This window comes from Alligator mississippiensis, chromosome 9, assembly GCF_030867095.1.
Source record: "Alligator mississippiensis isolate rAllMis1 chromosome 9, rAllMis1, whole genome shotgun sequence".
NCBI lineage: Eukaryota > Metazoa > Chordata > Crocodylia > Alligatoridae > Alligator > Alligator mississippiensis.
The window spans coordinates 68,491,977-68,512,858 of NC_081832.1; the positions used below are offsets into that span (position 1 = coordinate 68,491,977).

General features: G+C 37.7%; 1 protein-coding gene across 12 annotated transcripts in view; it reads left to right on the top strand.

Moving 5' to 3' along the window:
- The window catches only part of RAPGEF6 (Rap guanine nucleotide exchange factor 6), a 232,239-nt gene that overhangs the window by 175,674 nt on the left and 35,683 nt on the right, over window positions 1-20,882 (top strand). For 7 of the 12 annotated variants that reach the window (XM_059712858.1, XM_059712855.1, XM_059712856.1 and 4 more), the window contains 7 exons: window positions 711-914; window positions 1,448-1,556; window positions 4,064-4,307; window positions 9,201-9,358; window positions 11,032-11,046; window positions 14,203-14,443; window positions 16,494-16,877. In XM_059712858.1, coding sequence (XP_059568841.1) covers window positions 711-914; window positions 1,448-1,556; window positions 4,064-4,307; window positions 9,201-9,358; window positions 11,032-11,046; window positions 14,203-14,443; window positions 16,494-16,877 — 1,355 coding nt within the window. Of the gene's footprint in view, window positions 1-710; window positions 915-1,447; window positions 1,557-4,063; window positions 4,308-9,200; window positions 9,359-11,031; window positions 11,047-14,202; window positions 14,448-16,493; window positions 16,878-20,882 lie in introns of those variants that run through there. The other 5 variants (XM_059712857.1, XM_019478369.2, XM_019478364.2 and 2 more) reach the window with 2 other exon arrangements.

The window sequence follows — 20,882 nt, forward strand, 5'->3', positions numbered from 1 at the left end:
ATCCCTGTTTGTGAGCCAGCAGGTCAAGAAGAGCATGGCCACTAGTTGACCGGTGCCACACTGGCACCAGGAAGTTGTCCAAAAACTTCGTGGATTGCCTGCGCACTGCTGTATTGCCCTCCCAGGAGATGTCAGAGTGATTGAAATCCCGCATGAGAACCAGGGCTTATGATCGGGAACCTTCTGCTAGCTGTTTGAAGAAAGCCTCATCTGGTCTATAGCAGACCCCCACTTCAACATCACCCTTGCTGCTCTCCCCTCCAACCTTAACCCAGAGACTTTCAACAGGCCTGTCTCCAGTTTCATACTGGAGCTGTGAGCAATCGTACAGCTGTTTTACCTACAGCACAACTTTTCCTCCTCTTCTCCCTGCCTGTCCTTCCTGCACAGTTTGTACCTGCCCATGACCATGCTCCAGTCATGCAAGCTCCCACCAGGTCTCTGTTACTCCGATCACGTCGTAGCTCTGTGACTGTGCAGGGGCTTCCAATTCTTCCTTCCAGTTCTTGTTTCCCAGGCTCTGTGCATTTGTGTACAGACACCTAAACTAACTAGCCAATTGCCCTAAATAAGAAATAACAGGGATTATTTCTTAAGAGCTGGATTCTTAAAAATATAGTTTCATTTTCCTGTAGTTCCTTCTTATCAATCATGTTTCCAGTTCTAGTGGAAGAAACATTGTATTTACTTGTGTGTGTTCTGGTTTACAGAAAATGAAGGGGCACCTCAGGTTGTTGAATATTGCTTGTGCTGCCAAGGCAAAATGGAGGCAGATTACCCTGCAGAAGGCTTCCAGAGACTCGCCTCTGTATTTCAGCCTCCTGGGAGGAAGTGAGAAGGGTTTTGGTATATTTGTAGAGACTGTAGAAACAGGCAGCAAAGCAGCAGAAGTTGGGCTGAAGCGTGGCGATCAGGTAATGTTCCATAAAAATATTCATGAGTCCAATGTAATTTTAACAATACTTTGTCGACCAGTTACAGCATATTCAAGAACATATTCATTTGAAATTAAAAGACTTAAAATAGTAGGCATTTGCCCATTACTGAGTGAACTCTGTGCTAGTTGAAGGATTACACTTTGAATGTGGAATTCTTTTTTCAAATTAAAAATACTGTGGAAAAGTCAAAAGTATCATGAAAATGGTTTGTTTTAAGAAACACTGTTAAAGAGATGTACTGTAATTATAACCTATCAAAAGTAACTTATAAGCCTGTTTATTCATATAGACTTGTATACAGGAACCTTTTACATTTAAGTATTAGGATTTTTTAAATTAAGGAATCGTTTTGTACTATCTACTATTTTTGTACTATCCATAAAGATAGCAGTATAGTAGCCTCTGAAGATTTTTATGCTGCCTGTTTTATCTCATTAAATAGTACATTTAGAGCATTGAAGACAGTTAATGATATTCAGTCTAAAAATTATTTTTTTCCCCCTTAAAAGATAATGGAAGTAAATGGGCAGAACTTTGAGAACATTACTTTTGTGAAAGCCCTTGAAATCTTGAGGAACAATACTCATCTTTCCATTACAGTAAAGACAAACATTTTTGGTGAGTAGGCTTTCCTATCCAATATAAAATAAACTAGTGTTCCTATCCTGAAAACCTCAGGACTGCTGGAAGGGTTCCTCAGCCACCTGACTTACTCCAGCCGTGCCTCCTTTTGTGTGGGCACATCTCCTGGGCCAGGGATTGCAAGTAAGGTGGAATGGAGCAAGCACAACCAACTCTTTACTCCTTGGCAAATCCTCAGTCGACCATCGAGCAGCTTAACTGCCCCAGTTGACCATTGGTCATCTTGACTCTCCCTTGATGAAAAATGCCTGCAGATGGAGCTGTAAAACCCAGCCCAGAGTGCATGAATCAGTAGTCCACTCACTTCTCTGTCTTTTCTCAGCCATGTGTTCTGCCACGATGTAAAATCCAGTTTTCCTACAACTTTAACAATGGGAGGCAGAAGCATAGCATGACTGCCTTTTACAGCTGAACTAGAAAGCAGTGGCATGATATTAGATTTGAATTGTCAGAATGAAGAATTACCTCTTTACAACCTCTGTCAGACCAACCAGACTTTAGTGATGGTGTGCAAATAACAATGCAAACACAGATGTCATAAGAATGAGGTTTCCCTAAAACGCACATGGTTTCCCTTTCCTGACTTACTAAATGTGTTGCATATGGGGTTTCTAATAGTCTTTTTCTTTCCTGGGCCTCATTTGCTCATGTTCTTCCTTTAGTAATCTATCTTTGTTCACTGCTGATTTTTCTTTTCTTAAATGACTTTCTTTTTCCTGTATACCACTGTAGAGGTAAAAAAAAAAACAAAACTCTTGAACTTAGACATTGTTTATTGTTGCAAGCAAAACAAGGATAAAACAATCTTAAAAAATCCTCTGCATTCAGTGACTTATGTTAATAGAAAATGACAGTAGTAGTTGTACCCCTTTGTACAGCTTCCTCTGCTGGTTACATTGTTGAGAGAAAAATAGTCAGGTTCAGGATAGTCTGGTTCACTATGCTTATATTTACAGCATTACAACAGCGGACATAGAGATTTATATGGGAGAGCTCTGAGTAATATTTTTATTGCTCCAAAATATTATATCAAGGTGCTTTCTCTTTTTCCTGATGTGTTATTGAGTGCTAAACACCTGGGATTATGCCATTGTCTAGTCACATAATTTATCGGTGAACCCCTGTCCTCATACTTGAATTTCTCCTATGAGGGTGTTAAAGTCTAAATTTTGCTATGTGGTAAAAGCATGCAATTTGATTTGGAAATTGTAACTAGAATATGTTGGCTGCCTGGTTTGGGGAGAAAGATGAGTAATTCAGTGATGAGCAGCTCTAAATTGTGTGAATGTCACCATATGTTTTCAGCTGAAAACATTTGTCTAATCTCAGCCACCTCCAAGATGTAAAATAAATAAATAAACTCCTTGGTGGAAATTAGTAAACACGTTGATGAGGGTATAGGTTTTATCTTATCCAATATATATGTGAACAGAAACACAGATAAGATTGGTGGAACGTTTTTAGTGGTATAATGTTTTCAGGAAGTATCAGTGTAAGGGTTTGACCAGTTATAGCTGATAAATGCAGAAGAGCAGTTAGTGCAGATTATATTTGGTAACCTACTTTATTGAAGATGAAAGAAAATGGCCTTGGAAATGTGTCAGACAGTCTGACAGGTATGCTTAAGGAAACATCTGCATCCCATTACCTAAAAGATGTGGACACAGAAAGTCAATAAATACTAACAGTTGATTGATATGAATGCAGTGTTTCCCCTTTTATGAAGCTGATTCTCTATAGTGAATGGTAACATAGTGCAATTACATTTGCTAGATGGGGGAGCGTCTACACGTGCCCCTACGGTGCTGTTGTTACTGCACCAGCATTTAGTACTCCCAAAAGTACTAAACATCTTTTAGTACTTCCAAAAGAAGTAAAAGAGGAAAAATTCTTTTCCTCCCATCTAAACTGCTCTGGAGTCCAAAAGTAAGTACTAAATGCTGGCACAATAACAGCCCATATTACACTGTGCTGGTGGCGCACGGTTATGTTTAGCCCTTACGTCGCTGTAGCAACGTACTGTACCGAGGGAATGTGTTGCTACAGTGATGTAGCAGCAGCTTCATGGTTTTTGCCCGCGGACGCTACGTTGCTGTAGCGCATTACTTCGGCGACGTACCATCACATGTAGATGTGCCCAGATATGCTAATTTAGAAAAATGTAAGTGATGACATTTCTCCTAATCCACTTTCCTTTGCATTTATAAGATCCCTACAATGCAGTATATTTTCTCCTTGCAATTCTTTTTTGCTAATTTTTTAGGGCCTACTCCTTTTCTAATTGTATGCAATAGCAAAACTCTACAGATTCAGTGGGAAGAGAACTAAGCCCTTAAAGGCATCTTCTGTGAGCATGTTTACAACAATACTATTTAATTTTATTATTAATATTATGGTGATGATTGTTGAGGATGAAAGGAAGAGTTAAAGAACAGCTTTCAGTGGGTAAAAAGAAATTATAATTAACTTGCCTTCTTTTACAGTGTTTAAGGAACTGCTTAGCCGGATAGGCCAGGAGAAAAACGGAGTCCCACATATTCCAAAAATTGCAGAAAAGAAAAATAACCGTTACTCCATCCCAGATATGCCAGGAGACATGGAACAGATATTTCCACGTGAGAAAGGAAACAAGAAAATGAAAGCAAACACTGTATCCGGTGGAAGAAATAGGATCAAGAAAATTTTAGACAAGACTCGTTTCAGCATTTTGCCCCCAAAACTATTTAGGTAGGTGAGAGTGTTCTGGTAAAACAGCGCTGTTGTGTCGAAATTTGTTTCCTAAGAGGTGTAACATTATCCGACATTTTGTGAAGGGTGTTTATATAGAAAACAGAAGCAAATATGACTTGCAGCTATACAACTAAACCAAAATGTGATTTCTCTTCAAGTATCTACTTTCTAACATACTTTTCTTTCTGCTATCATCTTGTATGCTTGTCTGTATTTCAAACAGCTGATTGATTGCCATTATTTTCCATAGCACCATTGTTATAGTATGAATATGAGAATCTTACTGTGCAATTTTGGCACTGAAAAGTATTCATTATTTTGCTTTCTTTTTTAAAATGGGTAGATGTGTTAAAGGTTCTGCAGATCCTTTTGTTTATAACAAAACCCTTTTTAAAATGATACATTTTTAACTGTTTTGGGGAAAAGATTTTACTGGGTGTTTTCTTCCTTTGTGCATGCAGTTCAGTATCTGCATTTGAACTTGGGATATTTCTTGAATGTTTATTCTTTGATTTATAATATATAATATATCAAATGTGCTATATATCAAAAGATTACTTATCTTCTATATGCCAAACTTGGTTTGATACACTGTTTATACTTGCAGCATTTTCAGTTATTAATCATTTTAAGAGTTTAGACTCATTCTGGATAAGACAGCAAATCTAAATGACATGTTCTACATATTTTAGATTAGCAAATAGAAAAATGCCTCTTTTATTAAGTTGGAATAAACGTGTTACTACAACAGGATTTTAACCAAAGTAGAACCGAGTTGTTGCAATAAAAATTAAAGGTGGAAAAATCCTAACCTGACAAACTGTTTACTCCTTTACCACCTGCATTATTGTTCCTTAGTGCTTTGTCAGTTATGACTCAAGCACTTTCACTTGAGAGAGGCTGCTGGATTCAGATCGTCTTGAGACACTAATTGCACAGGCAAGGTCTTACCTTTATGACATTTTCTTGAAATTCAGTAACGTTTTCTTGCTCGCTTTTTTTTTTTTATCTGTCCCTCCTTGTTTTAATCAAGTAGGACAGCTTCTGCCTGCCCTTAGCCAGCACCAAACTGGTATGCTTTTTCTTTAATACTTTTTCAGGGCATAATATTTCTATGAAAATAGCAGGGGTGTTTTACTATGATGCGAGATCAAAATGTGATGCCATTTTAAAGACCAAGAAATGCCTTTTTCTTAGTTTAGTTTTTCAAATGTTGGTTCACGTTCAGACATTGATTGTCAAATTGATCTTTTGCATCTGCTTGTTTTTGTCATCTGATTTTTCTCTCTTCACTTTTGCTCCTCTCTTATGTGTAAACCTTGTTGTTTGTGTTTCTCAAAAGAAGCCTAGACCTGTTAAAATGTTTGCTGTATTCTCCTTGTTTTTCAACATTGTCTTCTTTCTGTTACTGCGTCACTTCTCAGGGGACTGTTTTGGTAAGAAATTGCCTAATTATATATTACGGGGGTGTATCAATACAGCTTCCTAACAAGCCATGGATGCTTCCTCACTTCAGTGCACTTTTTGAATAATGAAGAATACCTTACATAATTCCAGTAGCTTTTCCATTTTAAATTTAAAAAGTCTCAACCTTAAGTTTTCATCATCGTATTTGATTTGTTGTCCCCTCTACTGAAAAAGTATTTAGTCTACCGGACCTTTGTTTTTGAGCAATGAGTAGGGTATCGAAGTAGAATTATGCCAGGTTACTGCACAATTACATGGATCCCAATTTTGTGATATCATTATCCTAATGTCAGTTAATGTAATTATGACCAGATTTGGTAGGCCTTTCAACTGGCAGCCCTATAAAGTGAAAACAGAATGGCATCTCAACTTGAATGCTGCACATGGACTAATTAGATATACATCTTAAAAACCTCCTGAGTTTGTGGACCCTGAAACCATTGCCTAAATTGATAATCAGTGGGTGTGGTGTGTCCACACGTGCCCCCCATGGCACAGTTGTGACTGCGCTGTCATTTAGCACTAGCTTTAGGAAATACTAAATGATGGCATAGTAACAGCCGTTACTGCGCCATCCCGGTGGCGCATGGTTATTTTTAGCAGTTACGTCACTGTAGCAACGCTGTATAGCATGGTAGCTCATTGCTGTGGCGACATTGCATCAGTGTCATGGTTTGTGCCTGCTGATGCTACATCGCCATAGTGATATGCTACGTCGCTGTAGTGCGTCGCTACGGCAACATAACGTCACTTGTAGACGTGCCCTGTAACATTTCTTTTCTCACATTTTCTTTTCCTTAATCTTGTTAGTCCCCATTTTGTCATAAATTTCTTCAAGTTATGAAGTCCAAGACTGATGCCCTAATTGATGAGTACCCATCATCAAAACTATAGTCCTGGCTGCCCCTCGTTCACTATTTTTTCTCAAATTCCCCTTAATGTTTGACTACTCTTGCTGTCTGTGTGCATCACATCTCTGTGCTGTCTTCACTGTTGAAAAGCTTACTCTTATTTTCTTTTCCTCTCATCTAAACTACTCTCGAGTCCTACTCCTTCTTTTCCAAGTAGACTCAAGCCATAACTCCATTTTCCAATTTTCACTTACTCTGTCTGCCCTGAAGCATCACAATAGCATTCCTTCTTCAATATCTTTACTGGCTTCTTATCCGTTGAATCGGAGCAAAATTCTTTGTCTTAGATGATCCCCTTCTCCCCAGTCTGTAACCCATGTTTTTTCTGATCTTTAGCATATTCCTGAGACATCTTCAACACTAGATATTTTTCTATCCTCACTATCTGAAACAGCCTGTCTGTACTGATTAAATCCTTGTTCCTTTTCAAATCCCACCTAAAAATCCATCTTTCTTTTTTATTCTGAGACTTTCCACCCCTTTTCTAATAATACCTTATTCTGTTGCCTCAGCTTTCAGCTTCCCCTGTGCTTGATCTTTGAAATTTAGCTATTTCCTACCCATATATGCTGTACCACATCTATAGATGCTGACTGTGGCCACTAAGTTACTTTTATGAATTGATTAAAATAAACTGCTGCCTCCTGGGATACTTCTATATGACTGATGCTACATAAATGTGTGTTTTTGCATTTCGTGCAATACCACATCTACTATAAATAGAAGCAAGTTGTATGTGGATACATCAGTTACAGTAACTGGACTCCCACTTGGTACATTTGAATGAGAAACAAATTAGTTTTAGTTTCATTATGAGAAAAAAAAATGTTTCAGGATAATCAAAATGTGACCAGCTTTTTTCTTCCTAAATCATGATGTAGAGCTTCTCACAGTCTTCCTCATAATTGAAATTAAAAAAAAATAATTTGCAAGTAATATACATGAAGCCTAACAGTTTAGCTGATTGTCTCTAATTGTTCTCAGTAATAGGTAAGACATTAAAAGCTTATTCTATGCTCTGCTACTAGTCAGATTATATTCTGGTTTCCTATTGAGGCAAGAGCTGGTGGTTAAGGCTTTCTGAGATGAGGGGCCATATTTAATGATTCTGCTTTGGCCTACAGTTTTCTCAGGGCTGCAGTGCTTTTTTGCTTGCCATACACTGCTGCCTAATGCTGATCATCCTCGATACTTCTGCTATGTGATGAGCAGGGATCCTGGTTTTCTCTGATTTAAAAATAAATAAATAAATAAATCCCCGATGTTCGGATTTAAAAAAGTAACCCAAAATCCATATTTTTCCATGATTAAAATGAAACGCTACTATTTGTGTGGCATATCATTTTAATCATGGAAAAATGTGGATTTTGGGTTACTTCTTAATTTGAAAATTGAGGATTCTTTTTTATCAGAGAAAACCAGGATCCCTGGTAATTAGACCTCTCCCGCCTGCCATGTTTTCCTTGGGTAATGCATTGCAGCAACATAATTCAAGAGAGGCAGGGCATGCAAGTGAGACACAAACATCAGCATTTCCTCTTACTTGGAAGGAACTTTATGGTTTTGTGATTCTAAAACTTCTTCCGACAAACTCTTAGCTTTGGAGAGTCCTTTTTTGCAGGAGTAAGTAGATCCAGGAGCAGCTCTGCTGCATCCCTGGTGCTGCTTTTTGCAGACCTTGGGTACTTTGTCATGCAATCCTTTGGAGCACTTTTTAACTAAGGAAGAACTGGAGGTAGAAAACTGGACAGCAGGAACATCATGGTCCCTCAGAGAGGCTTCTGGATTCAAGAATGTAGAGCCCCTTTGAGGAGCTATTTCAGATGCAAGTTATATGCATGTAATATACATATTTTAAATATATGGCCATGACTAGTAAAAGCGCAGTCAGCTGTCCTGTTCAGATGATTTGCATAGTTCCACTGTGGTAGAAATTTCTCTGCAGTGCTTTGTTGGGCTGAGCATCGCTTTAACCATTTCTGTAGATTTTCAGTGGAAATGAAAGTAGATGCCCAAGTATGTAAATGGAAGTGTAAGCAACTTTTCTTTCATTATATACCACCAAACAAATACATCCCATAAAGGGTAGAAGTACTTAAATATTTGGTAATCACAGTAGGTGTTTTGTAATTTGCTTTTACAGCTAGTGTGCTATCATCCTTAGAGGATTTCTTTGCACTAAGACTCACTATTTTGTATGTACTCTTATGTAGAATATTTTGGTAAAATTCAAATACAAGTAAGGAAGGGTGATAAAGCAAAAGGAGAGCTTCTTTCTGTGGGAGAGGTTTTTCTACAAGGATTGTTTAGACGGCAAGGCATTTTTTTCCGGATTGTGCTGTATGTTAAACCATTTTAATGAATGCCACTGCTGTGTACTGCTTTGTTATTGAAGAAATTAGTGCTTAGATTGTTCTTCCTTTGCATCCTTGTACGTGCAGAGTAGCAGTAATTTTTTTTTTAAACTTCTGCATGGGCTAAATGTAGGTAATTTTTTTTAATTGTCTTGCAGTGATGGCAGTGTAAGTCAATCCCAGGATGACAGCATTGTTGGAACAAGGCAGTGCAGACACAGCCTGGCCATCATGCCTGTCCCTGGAACACTTTCATCCAGCAGCCCGGACCTTTTGCAGCCTACAACCAGCATTCTTGATTTTTCTAATCCTTCAGGTAAAATAATACCTTTCTTCTGATGAGTCTGTTTAATGAGCTTAGAGCCAGAGAGCAGCGTAGTAGCTAATAAATAAGGGCCAGGTCACAAATCAGTATGCAGTGGTTTTGGATGATGCCTTTTTAATGAAAACTGATCTACTAAGCTACTTTTATTTGCCTGTTCCTAAAGCAAAAGCTCTTAATATTTATGCAGTATTGTCAGTAACAATGAGTTCGGTGAATAAAGGATCTGCAGCATTTGCTTAATTTGAGCACTGGTTGCAACTTTTGCTAAACCAAAGGTAGCAGATGGAGGGGGGAGAGCCCCCATCTTTTACCAGAAGCCAGTGTGTCAAATGCAGTGGGCATTTGTTCATGCCATGGCAGTTCCTGAACTGTCCAAGAAAACCTTAAACAGAGCCTTACTACTTTAGCCTGCTACTCAGCACTGCTTCACTCTAACTTTTGAGTTGGCTCCTGCAAGCAAAAGCAGAACTGTATTTAGATCAGCCTGTCTAAACCTCCCACCCAGAATGGCCCACAGCACTGTCATCCAGCCCGCAGGGCTCCCCATGGGTATGGAAATTTGGCAGCGTGGGGGCAGTGGCACTGCTCCTCTGCTGCCCAAACTCTGGACTCATGGGGAGCCCCAGGGCCTGCATGCTGGATGTGGTGCCCAATCCCAATGGGCAGGGCAGTGCTGGGCCCTTGGGCTCAATCCTGGTTTGAGGAGGGGGCTGGGGAGGATGGTGCCAGGCCCTGGAGACCCAATCCTGGCATGTGAGGGAGGGAAGGGGATGATGCTGGGCACCCAGGCCTTACCCAGTTTGCAGATGGGCCCTGTGCCACTGCTTTGGTCCACAGGGTCAAACGGTTGAGCACCAATGGTTTAGACAGATAGATTTGCTTCCTATTCAGTAGCTAGGCTCTATTTGCTCCTCTCCACTTCTTGACCATCTTTTGCCAGCTCCCATGCCACAGTGACTTGGCTTCTGTCCACCTGACCCCTGTGAAGAAATATCACAGAAGGCATAATGAGTAAGGGTGGGAGAGTTCTAAGCTAGTGATACTGGTGCTGCACTTTTATAAGCATTAAAATCAATCAAGTATATATCATAGAAAAAGAAAAAACCCTCAACGAAATATTTTTAGTTTTTAACTTTGTGCCCTCTGCATTGCTGCTGCTGCAGGAATACAGTAGTGGGTGACTGTAGGAGGTATTTGATTGTATGTTGCCTGTAAACGTGTCAAGTCAGAGTCACGTTTCCCTATTGCCAGTCTAAGTTCTATGTATAAGTTCTGTCAAATGCCTTATGGCTAGGACTTAGATTTATGTAGGTTTGCAGATCCCTTTTAAAAGGGATGTGTACATGAATATTTTTATGCATACATATCTGTGACAAATCTCTTTGCATTTGCTGCAAATTCATTTTTATTACTTACAAGAGAACCGTACATTTTCCCTGAGCATCTTCACTTAAAACTTGGGTAGGCTTTTCCATAGTCATGAGCTGTAGCTAACTAATCTTTTAAAACCTATTCATAGTTCAGATTTGTCTGTAGTAGGTGTAAAGTAATTTTGACTGTTTAATGCTTCTGATTATTATTAGTTTAATTATGTCTAGATCTTGATTTTTTTTTTTTTAATTAACTTAAATGGATTTTATTTGTTTTTCTTTTTGCTTCTGCAGCGGTCGGTTTTTACTGTAAGTATTTTGACTTACTGATATCTAAACTTTATCTTGCATATCTTATTTGTTGAAACGAACAAGTTTGTGACAGTATTTGCTTATCTATTCGAAAGGTGTGTGCTGTATGAGCATTTCATAATTAAACCGAGTATTTATTTTGTTGGGTGACAGAAAGGTTGGGGGGAATCAGGATGATCTGCAGAGGTTAGCATCCTTTCATTTACAGTGGGCTGAATTAATACAAGTTAGTCCTAATAAAGACATAAAAATAGTTGCAGAATGAGGCCAACACCAAGAATAATAAAGTGGCTGTTGTGAAAATTCAGTTTTCAGTTTTATCTACTTAACAACTATTTATGGCATCACAAATACAAGTTGGCACAATTCTGTAGAATGAAAGCTAGAAACCTGTATACAGGGGTTTGGATTGTAGCCATGTTGGTCTAAGGACATAGGTAGACAAGGTTCCTTGGGTGAATTTGATATCTTTTGTTAGACCAACCCAAATGGTTGGAGAATAGTTATTAAGTAAGCTTTCGGGTTCAAAAACCCTTCGTCAGGCTAAGGAAGCTTCAGCAGTTGGTGTGTGCTCTTCCTGAAGCTTCCTTAGCCTGACGAAGGGTTTTTGAACCCGAAAGCTTGCTTAATAACTATTCTCCAACCATTTGGGTTGGTCTAACAAAAGATATCAAATTCACCCAAGGAACCTTGTCTGCCTAGAAACCTGTATATACATTCTAAACATAAAACTGAAAATTAATCTCACAATAAGTGTAAATTGTCAGGATTTCTTCAATAATACCAGGTTTTTACTAGGGATAAACATAAAGGGGCAAATCCTGTTTCACCTTCATGTGCCTATATGATAGCTACATAACTGAAAGTTTTGGTGCTTTCACACAGTTTACCTGTGTAAAATAGGCTTGCCCTTCTCATGCACCTGCGGGGGGAGAAGGACCATGCCCTTTTTTAGCCCAATAGTTAACCTGTAGCTAGAGCACTTCCCAGTCAGTGGGCAAGTGGGGTTCTCAGTCCCCTCTCATCCAAAGGGATTTAAACCTTCATTTCCTACTTCCTAGGCAAGCACTCCACATACCAAGCCACCAGCCAGACATTGCTCAGAATGCTCTCCAACCCTGCCTTTCTTATCACTTCCCTTTTAAATGAGCAGTTTTGTAAAAAAAACAAAACTATTTTTATCTAAAAGTTGTTTTTTATTGCTACTGCCTCGGCTGCATGAAACATTTAAAATTCATCGGATCCTCTTCAGCCAGCCAGAGAAGTATTACTATAAAACTTCACAATAGTGGAAAAGTTAGTGAAAGCAATGAAAAAGTTTTCAAACTATTTCAGTTGGTCTAATAAAAAATATCAGATTTACCTAAAGAACCTTATCTGCCTATGACAGTAGTCAGCACTTCTTTTTTAGAAAAACATTTTCTTAATACTTATTTTTTTCCCCATCTTCACCTTGATTACAGCTGCTGCTGAGACTTTTTTCTTTCAGCTGTGTAAACCTGCTGGTATCAAATCACAAATGACTACTCATCTTCTATTTCGGAAACCATGACACTTTCTACCACAAGTATTGTTGGTCATGGCTGAACCAAAGTTCAAAAGCTCAGAGTTGGGTGTTCACCTGAGCTGATCTTCATTTTTTCCCATTTAATGAGAAAAAGGAAAAGTTAAGGGATAGAGTAGTCAAGTCTTCATATAAATAATATATATATTATTAGTATATAATCATAAAAGAGGATTATATTTATATACCTAGATTTTTACAGTGGCATCAATACTGTAGTATTGGGAGGCAGAGTAAAAGAGAATTTTATATCTATATCTTTGTAGATACCTATAGATATCTACATCTATGTAGATACCTATATAGATATCGAGAGAGAGAGAGAGAATCCTCATTCACTTTGTCTCCCAATACTAGAGTATTGGTGTCATTGTAAAAATCTAGGTATATAGGTCAAAAAAATATTTTTATAGAGAAAATATTTGGTTCATCTGTTGAAGATGCCTCTTTATTTCTTTCACCCTAGGCATCATGTGCCTTGCCTTGTGACCCTGACCAGACAGTTCAACATGAGTTTGCATACTGTGTTTGAGATGTCACACCTCTGCCCATGGATTTAGATTGCCCCGGAGGGGCAGTAAATTAGTAAAGCCTGGTCAAATTTCAGTAGGAGAAAAAAAGAGCATAGGTCTCTTTATAGTAGAGGTTTGAATATCTGATGTGGGGGCCAATTATATGTTTTTCCAAGAATTAGTTTTAAAATAATTCTGAGATCAGAAGGCATGATAGCCGACTCTTCTGAGACAATATAGTCACAATTCCACTTGTTATAAGGTATCTTCCATCTTTCTTTTTTTTGTTCTACAAAAAAGTGCCAGATTGAATGGTTGTCAATTTATAAACAGAAAAGCCGGGGCGGGGGGTCCGTCCCAATTTAACGGACATAATTTTTCCACCCCAGAAAGTTGTGCTTTTAATAAATTAACCATAATTACTGAAAATTGTAACATATATTCAACAGAAAGAAAATTGTTCACAAGGAACATGAATCAGTAAATTAAACCTGGAACTTAAATGTCTCATTAATCAATTATTTCCTACTATAATCTGCACAAAGAACAGTTATTTTCTAAATATTAAGTACTGTAAATAAATGCAGAATAAAGAGCTATCTTTTTGGCTGGGGTGTTCTATAGATCAGCCTTGAACAGAAAAAAATACTCTGAAGCTGTTCAAAGCCTTTTTGCCTTTTTCATTTTTCGTATGGCTTTGCTTGTTTGTTTTAGGGGTTTTTTTTAGAAAGCTTGCATGCAAATTATGAGATTTTCCTTTCTGTCAATTAAAGTGACAATGTGCAAAGCAGAAAAAATGCAATAGGTGGTTTGTGCTGCGGCATGCACGTGATCATACCAGAAAAATAAATAAATTTAGTACTTTAAATGAGATTACAATCCAGCCTGTGCTTTTTTTTTTGTAATTTTTTAAATAAACCTTTACATGTTTATTAATAAACATGTACGTCAAGATTATGGGATACGGGGTTCTTCTTTTTTTTTTTTTTTTTTTGGCTACTGTATAATACATCAAACCTCTTTTTATCTTTTCTCTGAAGTAGCTTTGCATTTTAAAGGTATTTTTCTTACATTTAGATATTCCAGATCAAGTTATTAGAGTTTTCAAAGCAGATCAACAGAGTTGTTACATTATCATCAGCAAAGACACTACAGCGAAAGAAGTTGTGAGTCATGCTGTGCATGAATTCAACTTGACGGGTGCGTCAGAGACCTACTCTCTCTGCGAGGTGTCTGTTAGTCCTGAGGGAGTCATCAAACAAAGAAGGCTTCCAGATCAGTTCTCAAAATTAGCAGACAGGATTCAGCTCAATGGAAGGTAAATGTGCCCTTGGTTTTTTTTTGGTTTGGTTTTAGTGTCCTTTAATGTTGAAGCATTTGAAAAAAAAAAAACCATATCGGAGAGAAGTGTCCTAATTCAAATTGGAAGAGAAAGTCCAGAAAAGCCTCTGTATTTCGGAGAACAGTTAAAAACATAGCCGTTTATTTTGGTATACAAACTTGCGGACAGAATTACTGCCCTAGGTAATGTGCAAATGAGTAGCCTTGAATTATTTTGAACTGTAATTATAGAGCATTATCCACTTACTGAATTTGACACATCTACTTTTTCCTGCTTTTGTGTCAGAAAAAAATGTTTCATGCATCAATTCGGTACATAATTAGAATATCAGACACACTTAGAGCAGGGAAAAGAAGGCCTGAAATACATTACTGTTACCTGAAGGTGATAGTAATGTATTTCTGCCTTCTGGTACTTATGATTTCTGATGCTTTGCATCTGTAAAATTGTAGAATTACACTGAATTCCAGTGCCATTTGTCAGCACTAGGAGGAAGGTTTCCTTCAGCTACTTACTATATTTGGCTAGGAACTCATAAATGCTAACAGCTCCTGGAACTTTCTTGCCTAATGGATCAGGCATTAGCAAAACAGCTTTTCTGGTAGTGCATCTGTTTCTGCACTCTCAAACTAAGTTTAAAAAAGAAGCATAAATGCAGTACTTTTTCTCCTATTCAAACGATTGTGGTCACAGAAGTGAGTCCTCCTGCAGACATTTTTGTATGGGCTACAATGTTATCCTGAGACAGAGAATACATAACCAAGCTGTACTTGGACAATCTGGCCGTTAAGTATTCAGACGATACAAGGAAAATATTGTTTATCATTTAAAAAAAAAAATGAAAGGCAAGCAATATCTTTTAGTAGACCAAGTTTTTGGTTGGAATGGACTTGGGTAAGCTTTCAAATGCAGTGCATTCATCTTCAGATCTGAGCTCAGACATGAGGAAGGATGCAGTGTATTTGAGAGAGCTTGTTGTCAGGTCTGAACTTGGACCTGAAGAAGGGTGTATTGCATTCCAAAGCTGGTCTAGGTTCATCCCAAGCATGCAATTGATCCAGTAAAAAATACCATCCACAAAAATCCTTTCTTTTCACATATTTCCTGGACCATCATGGTATTACTTCACTACAAAAGCAGTGAAATACAATCAGCCATTGGATCACAACCCCTATCAGCCAGTGAGAATAAGATGTGTGGTGGTTCCCATTTAAAAAGGGAATAATTATTATATGATGATATTTACCTTATTTACCGTATCACAATAAGATTTTTTTTTTTTCTAAAATGTACTATTGCTATGTACTGATATTGCTAAATCATTCCATTCTTGTGCAAACTATTCTGAGTATTCTCTCAAACACAATGGGTTTCGGCTTTTTGACTGATGGCTTGATCCAGACCAGGAGAAATATGATAAACTAGAAAATTCTGTTTGGTCATCTTTGCCAGATAGCAGTGAGAGTTTATGAAAGAGATTTATAAGTCATCTCCTTTGGATCGTGAAAGTGATTTTTCTCCATACCTTTTCCTTTCCCTACTACTTTGTTTTTTATGCACCCTACTAATATGATGATTTCCATTTAAAGCTGGGAAAAAATATGACATCAAGATCTCAGTGTTTCTTGGGATCGATGTCAGTCTAAAATGTTAATTTACTGCTGCATTTGTAAATAGGCAAGGTACTGACCTTTTGCTGATGAGAGAGGCTATTATCTAAACAACTGTGTATATGAACAAGTGAATGGTGAAGGGAAGAAAAGATTAAAATGGCTTTAAGTATTTGAAAACTAGATTTTATTTTGGCAATAACAGTCTTGTGCAGGAGTTGGAGCCTGATACTGAGAGTTGGAGCTGTCCCTTGCTTCTGTTCCTTGTTCTGTCACTGTGTTAGAGTCTGGTTTGTACATCTCTGAAGGTAGGATAGTGCCTACATCAAATGGTAATGTTAAATTTATTTGTGCTGTCAGAACCTCAGAGAAGTCGCTCTAAATTTTATTTTTTATACTGTACAATTTATATTTAGGTATTATCTGAAAAACAATATGGAAACAGAGACCTTATGCTCAGATGAAGATGCCCAAGAGCTGCTCAGAGAGAGTCAAATATCTCTTCTTCAGCTGAGCACCATTGAAGTGGCAACTCAGCTTTCAATGAGAGACTTTGAATTATTTCGCAACATTGAGCCTACTGAATACATTGATGACCTTTTTAAGCTGGACTCAAAAACAGGAAATGCTCACCTGAAACAATTTGAGGATGTCATTAACCAAGAGACATTTTGGGTTGCCACAGAAATTTTATTAGAGCCCAACCAGCTCAAAAGAATGAAAATTATTAAACATTTCATTAAAATTGCCCTCCACTGTCGAGAATGCAAGAACTTCAATTCCATGTTTGCAGTTATAAGGTAATGCACTATACTTTTGACAGTTTTTTAGACATCTGAATATTGTTTTTTATTCTTATTAAATTACAGTTGTATCTTATGCACAGTAGCAAATGCAAGTCTGTTAACTTACACTGCACGGTTATAACTTGGAGTGGTACAAGCACAATTCCATTTTAAAAGAACTGCCACGGTTCTCATACTTTCATTACAGTCTCTTCCATTATCAAAAAATTCCTCCTGTTCCATGTTTGTGCTGTTGTTCATGTGATTATTCCTTAACTGTTACCCATGCTTTCCTGTCTATATATAGTGATGATAAACAGGGAAAGAGAACATTGAACTAAAGTTTTTTCCAGTTTTATAAACCTCAAGAACCTGCTGATCATGCTTGCTGCTTTCCGTGGTTGCTTTGCTTCTCCAGGTCCTAAGTACTCTTGAACCTTTGAATCTACTTTCTTTTCCCCCTTTTCTTACTCAGTATTACTTTCTTCCCGTGCATTTGAAGCAAACCTGAAATGAGGTTATTTTCTTTTTTCTATCTGTATATTCTCTTTCCTCAAACTTTCTCCAGTCTGTTTTATCTTAAATCTGCTCATTTTTAATTTTGTTTCTTTTTCTTCCCAGGCACTCCACCTTCATTTCTGTTCTCTCCTTTTAGCAAATGCAAGGTCTTCTTTACATTTGGGGTCAGTCTCTTATTGCCATCATATGCAACTTCATTGACTTAAATTGCATGAGTCAAATGAGTATGTCCACCTGTCATTTGGCAGAAAAACATAAAGAACTTCTCTCTGGACTAATTTTTTTCAGTCAGATACAAATAGTGTTTCTGTGAATACTGTGTTTGAAGTTCTTTCCTTTCCCCTCTAATTCCTTTAGCCCAGGGGTGGGCAAAATGCGGCCCATGGGCCAGATGTGAGCCACCAGGCCATTCTATCCAGCCCACGGGGCCCCTAAAAATTTAGAAAATTAGTATTTATCTGCGCCTGGCTGCCTGTCATGCAGCCCTCAATGGCTTGCCAAAGTGGCCCTCCGCCCAAAATAATTGCCTGCCCCTGCTTTAGCTTAATTTACAAAGCCATGTCTACTTCTATGATCAGGGAGTTCTCTACATGAACAAATCTTTTATGTCATACTGTAGGACACTTAGGGCTGTGACTGCATTGTATACTGCTTATGCACATATAAGGAAATATATAACTTTAGGGAACCCCTGGGAGAAGTAAAGACTTTTAAGAAAACTGTCTTGGCAGTTTCTCTTTCCAGGTCTAGAGAGAGAGGTTTAGCATGGAGAAGGAAGGTAGCATCTAGCTAAAGCATACCAGATGGGACACCTAGGACTAGACGTTGTAAATGTGTAAACAGATCTAGGTGGCATATACAGAGGTGTTTTTTTTTCCTTCATTTCATGATTCATCTTTAAGACTGAGCTGTTATAGGTTAAGAGACGTGCCAACTCTGATACAGTAATTTCAGCCATTTTTCCTTAGTGTCCTGGGGTATACTGCAGGTGGCTTTATTGAAAGTAAAGTTATATATTCCTTTAGATCCATTGGGCCATGTCTGCCACTTCAGACTATCACAGTAGTGGGTCATAGTTACTCATAGTCATTTTTTACATTAAGTAGTTGTATGAAAACAAAATCCTCCTAAATTGCATTAGTACTGACAAATATCCCAGCTCAAGCTTGTCCCTTCTTATCTTGTATGCCTGGCATGCAAGAGGCTGCACTGAACCATTCTTTTCCCTTCGGGAGTTTAAGACTCAGTGAGGTTCCTACCTTATCAGTTGTTTTGCTGTATATTTAGTATTTTCATCATTTTCTTTAGAAAGAATCATCTTAAGAATACAGTGTAAGCTGCTGTGACCTGGCAAACTAAGACCATTAGCCCCTTGTATCAAGTAGCACACTCACTTATACATTTTCTATAATCTTGTAATATGACTAGAATGATAAAAAATATATTACATGATTTCAGGTGTGCCTTATTTTGCAGCTTAAATCATATTCTAGATTTATTTTTACATGATTTACAAAATAGCAAAGGTTTTTCCTACTTTGTGTTCTAATCTATACAGAATGCTTCTGCTGTTTAGATTTTCAACTCTTTTTTTTAGGACTGTCCTTCTGTATTAATGTTGAAGTGCTCTGGATATTTGTCGGCACTAGGATGTTATGTGCAAGTACCCCATCTACACCTCTGTGATTTTATTAAACTAGCAGACCAGACTTGTATGAGAAAATTTGCAGCAGGTTATATTTCAGAATCATAATGCTTCAAATCTGACAGTAAAACTAGCACATTTTATAGTTCTTGTCTGTATCCCTAAAAATAGTAACTGTGTTTTAAGCAGATTACTGATATGATTAAAGGCCATTAAAAGTATTGTGACAAATTGGAGCAAATTAGTGTTTCAGAAAATGACAAAGGGTGTCAAGCACAGTGCAAGCCTACCTTAAGTAAGGTTTATTAAAAAATAGTGAATACAAATCCATTTATTTACTCACTATTTGCTGTTGTTATTGCTAGCAACTTGATAAATTGATTGAAAAGAATTCTGGTATCACCTGTGTGCAGAATCTGATGCCAAAAATGTAATTTTTGTAGCCTTTCCATTAATAATCTGTGAATGCACATACCTCCCACAAGAGACCGCTAAAAAGGATTATGTCTTCTGCTCAAGCTTTGTAAACCCATCAATGTCACAAAAGACTGTTAAAACTGAGAACTATACTTATACCAGTAGTTCCTTACACAAACCAATAAGCAGATGAAACGCAGATTTACAATGCCTTGAGCATTTATGAAGTTTTCATCCATGATTAGAAAATTAGGATTAATTTCAACCTTAACCATTTTCAGCGTTTCTTCTTAAGGACAATAGTGTGATTTTTATCACTCTTTATAGATTGAGCCCTTTCAGGTTGGTTTTTAAGTAGTGAGCTAGAGGTAAAAAGCCATAATCTGTTGCTATTCCAGGGTTAACAGCTTTGTTTTCCTAACTGAAATTTCTGGGAAAAAATAGTATAGCACTTAAAGGATTAAATTGTTTCATCGATTTTATAATTTGGCTATTTTACTATAATGGAAGGTTTTAAAAAGTTTTATCATGAAAACCATATTGCAGCTGGAGGATTAACTATTCTTTGGAAGATTTAACTGTACTAATTGAAAATACTGTTCACATTTAAAGGATTTAATGTGGTAATCATTTAGAAGAATAGACAAATAAGCCCATTTTGAGGATGCCGTCTTTTCTGTAGGGCTGCCAAATTATTTCACAAACAAAATATGTCTTGATCGTTGTCTGTGTTTAACTGATTTTGTCATCCCAGAATTCAATTCAGTCACTTCTGCGGGGCTGGAAATGAGTGCTGATAATGTATTAAAGGCCAACACTCTGCCTTGCATGAGCGCCTGTAAGAGAGGAGTGAGTAAAGAGCAATGAGTCTTTCTTCCACTGCATCCAATGAGAGAGGCCAGTGGCAAATTGCAGAGAGGCGCAGAGAAGGGAAAGTTTGTGACCCATCCCATCCCATATGGCCAGTACATCTAGGACCTAGGTGGTCATGCAGGCAGCTCTGGATGCGCACGTTTAATGGGTTGCAAGCAGGTGCATTCCCACTTTGCATTAGGGAGGTCAAGGATGAGAAGTGCCTCCATAATTCCAGTAGTGTCCTTTGGCCATAGTGATAGAAGCTATTTACTCCCTTACTTAATGTGATGCAGCATTTAATTGCCCTAATCTGCTTGTCTAGGTTAAGCATAGTGATGGGGAAAAGGAATTCATCCCAATTTCAATTATGGTCTTAAAAAAAAAAAGGGGGGGACCATATTTTTTGTGCCAGAGAATAAGTTAATCGTCACACATTGATTTCTGTATTTCTGTGGGAGTATAGGTAAAAAAATGAATAAGCAAAATTATAGCTAATTCCTTTTTGGTCATATTTCAAGGAGGCCTAATTTTTTGGTGTCTTTCTAGGATCTGCTTGAGACTTATGAAGGGAGAACTGTTTGAGT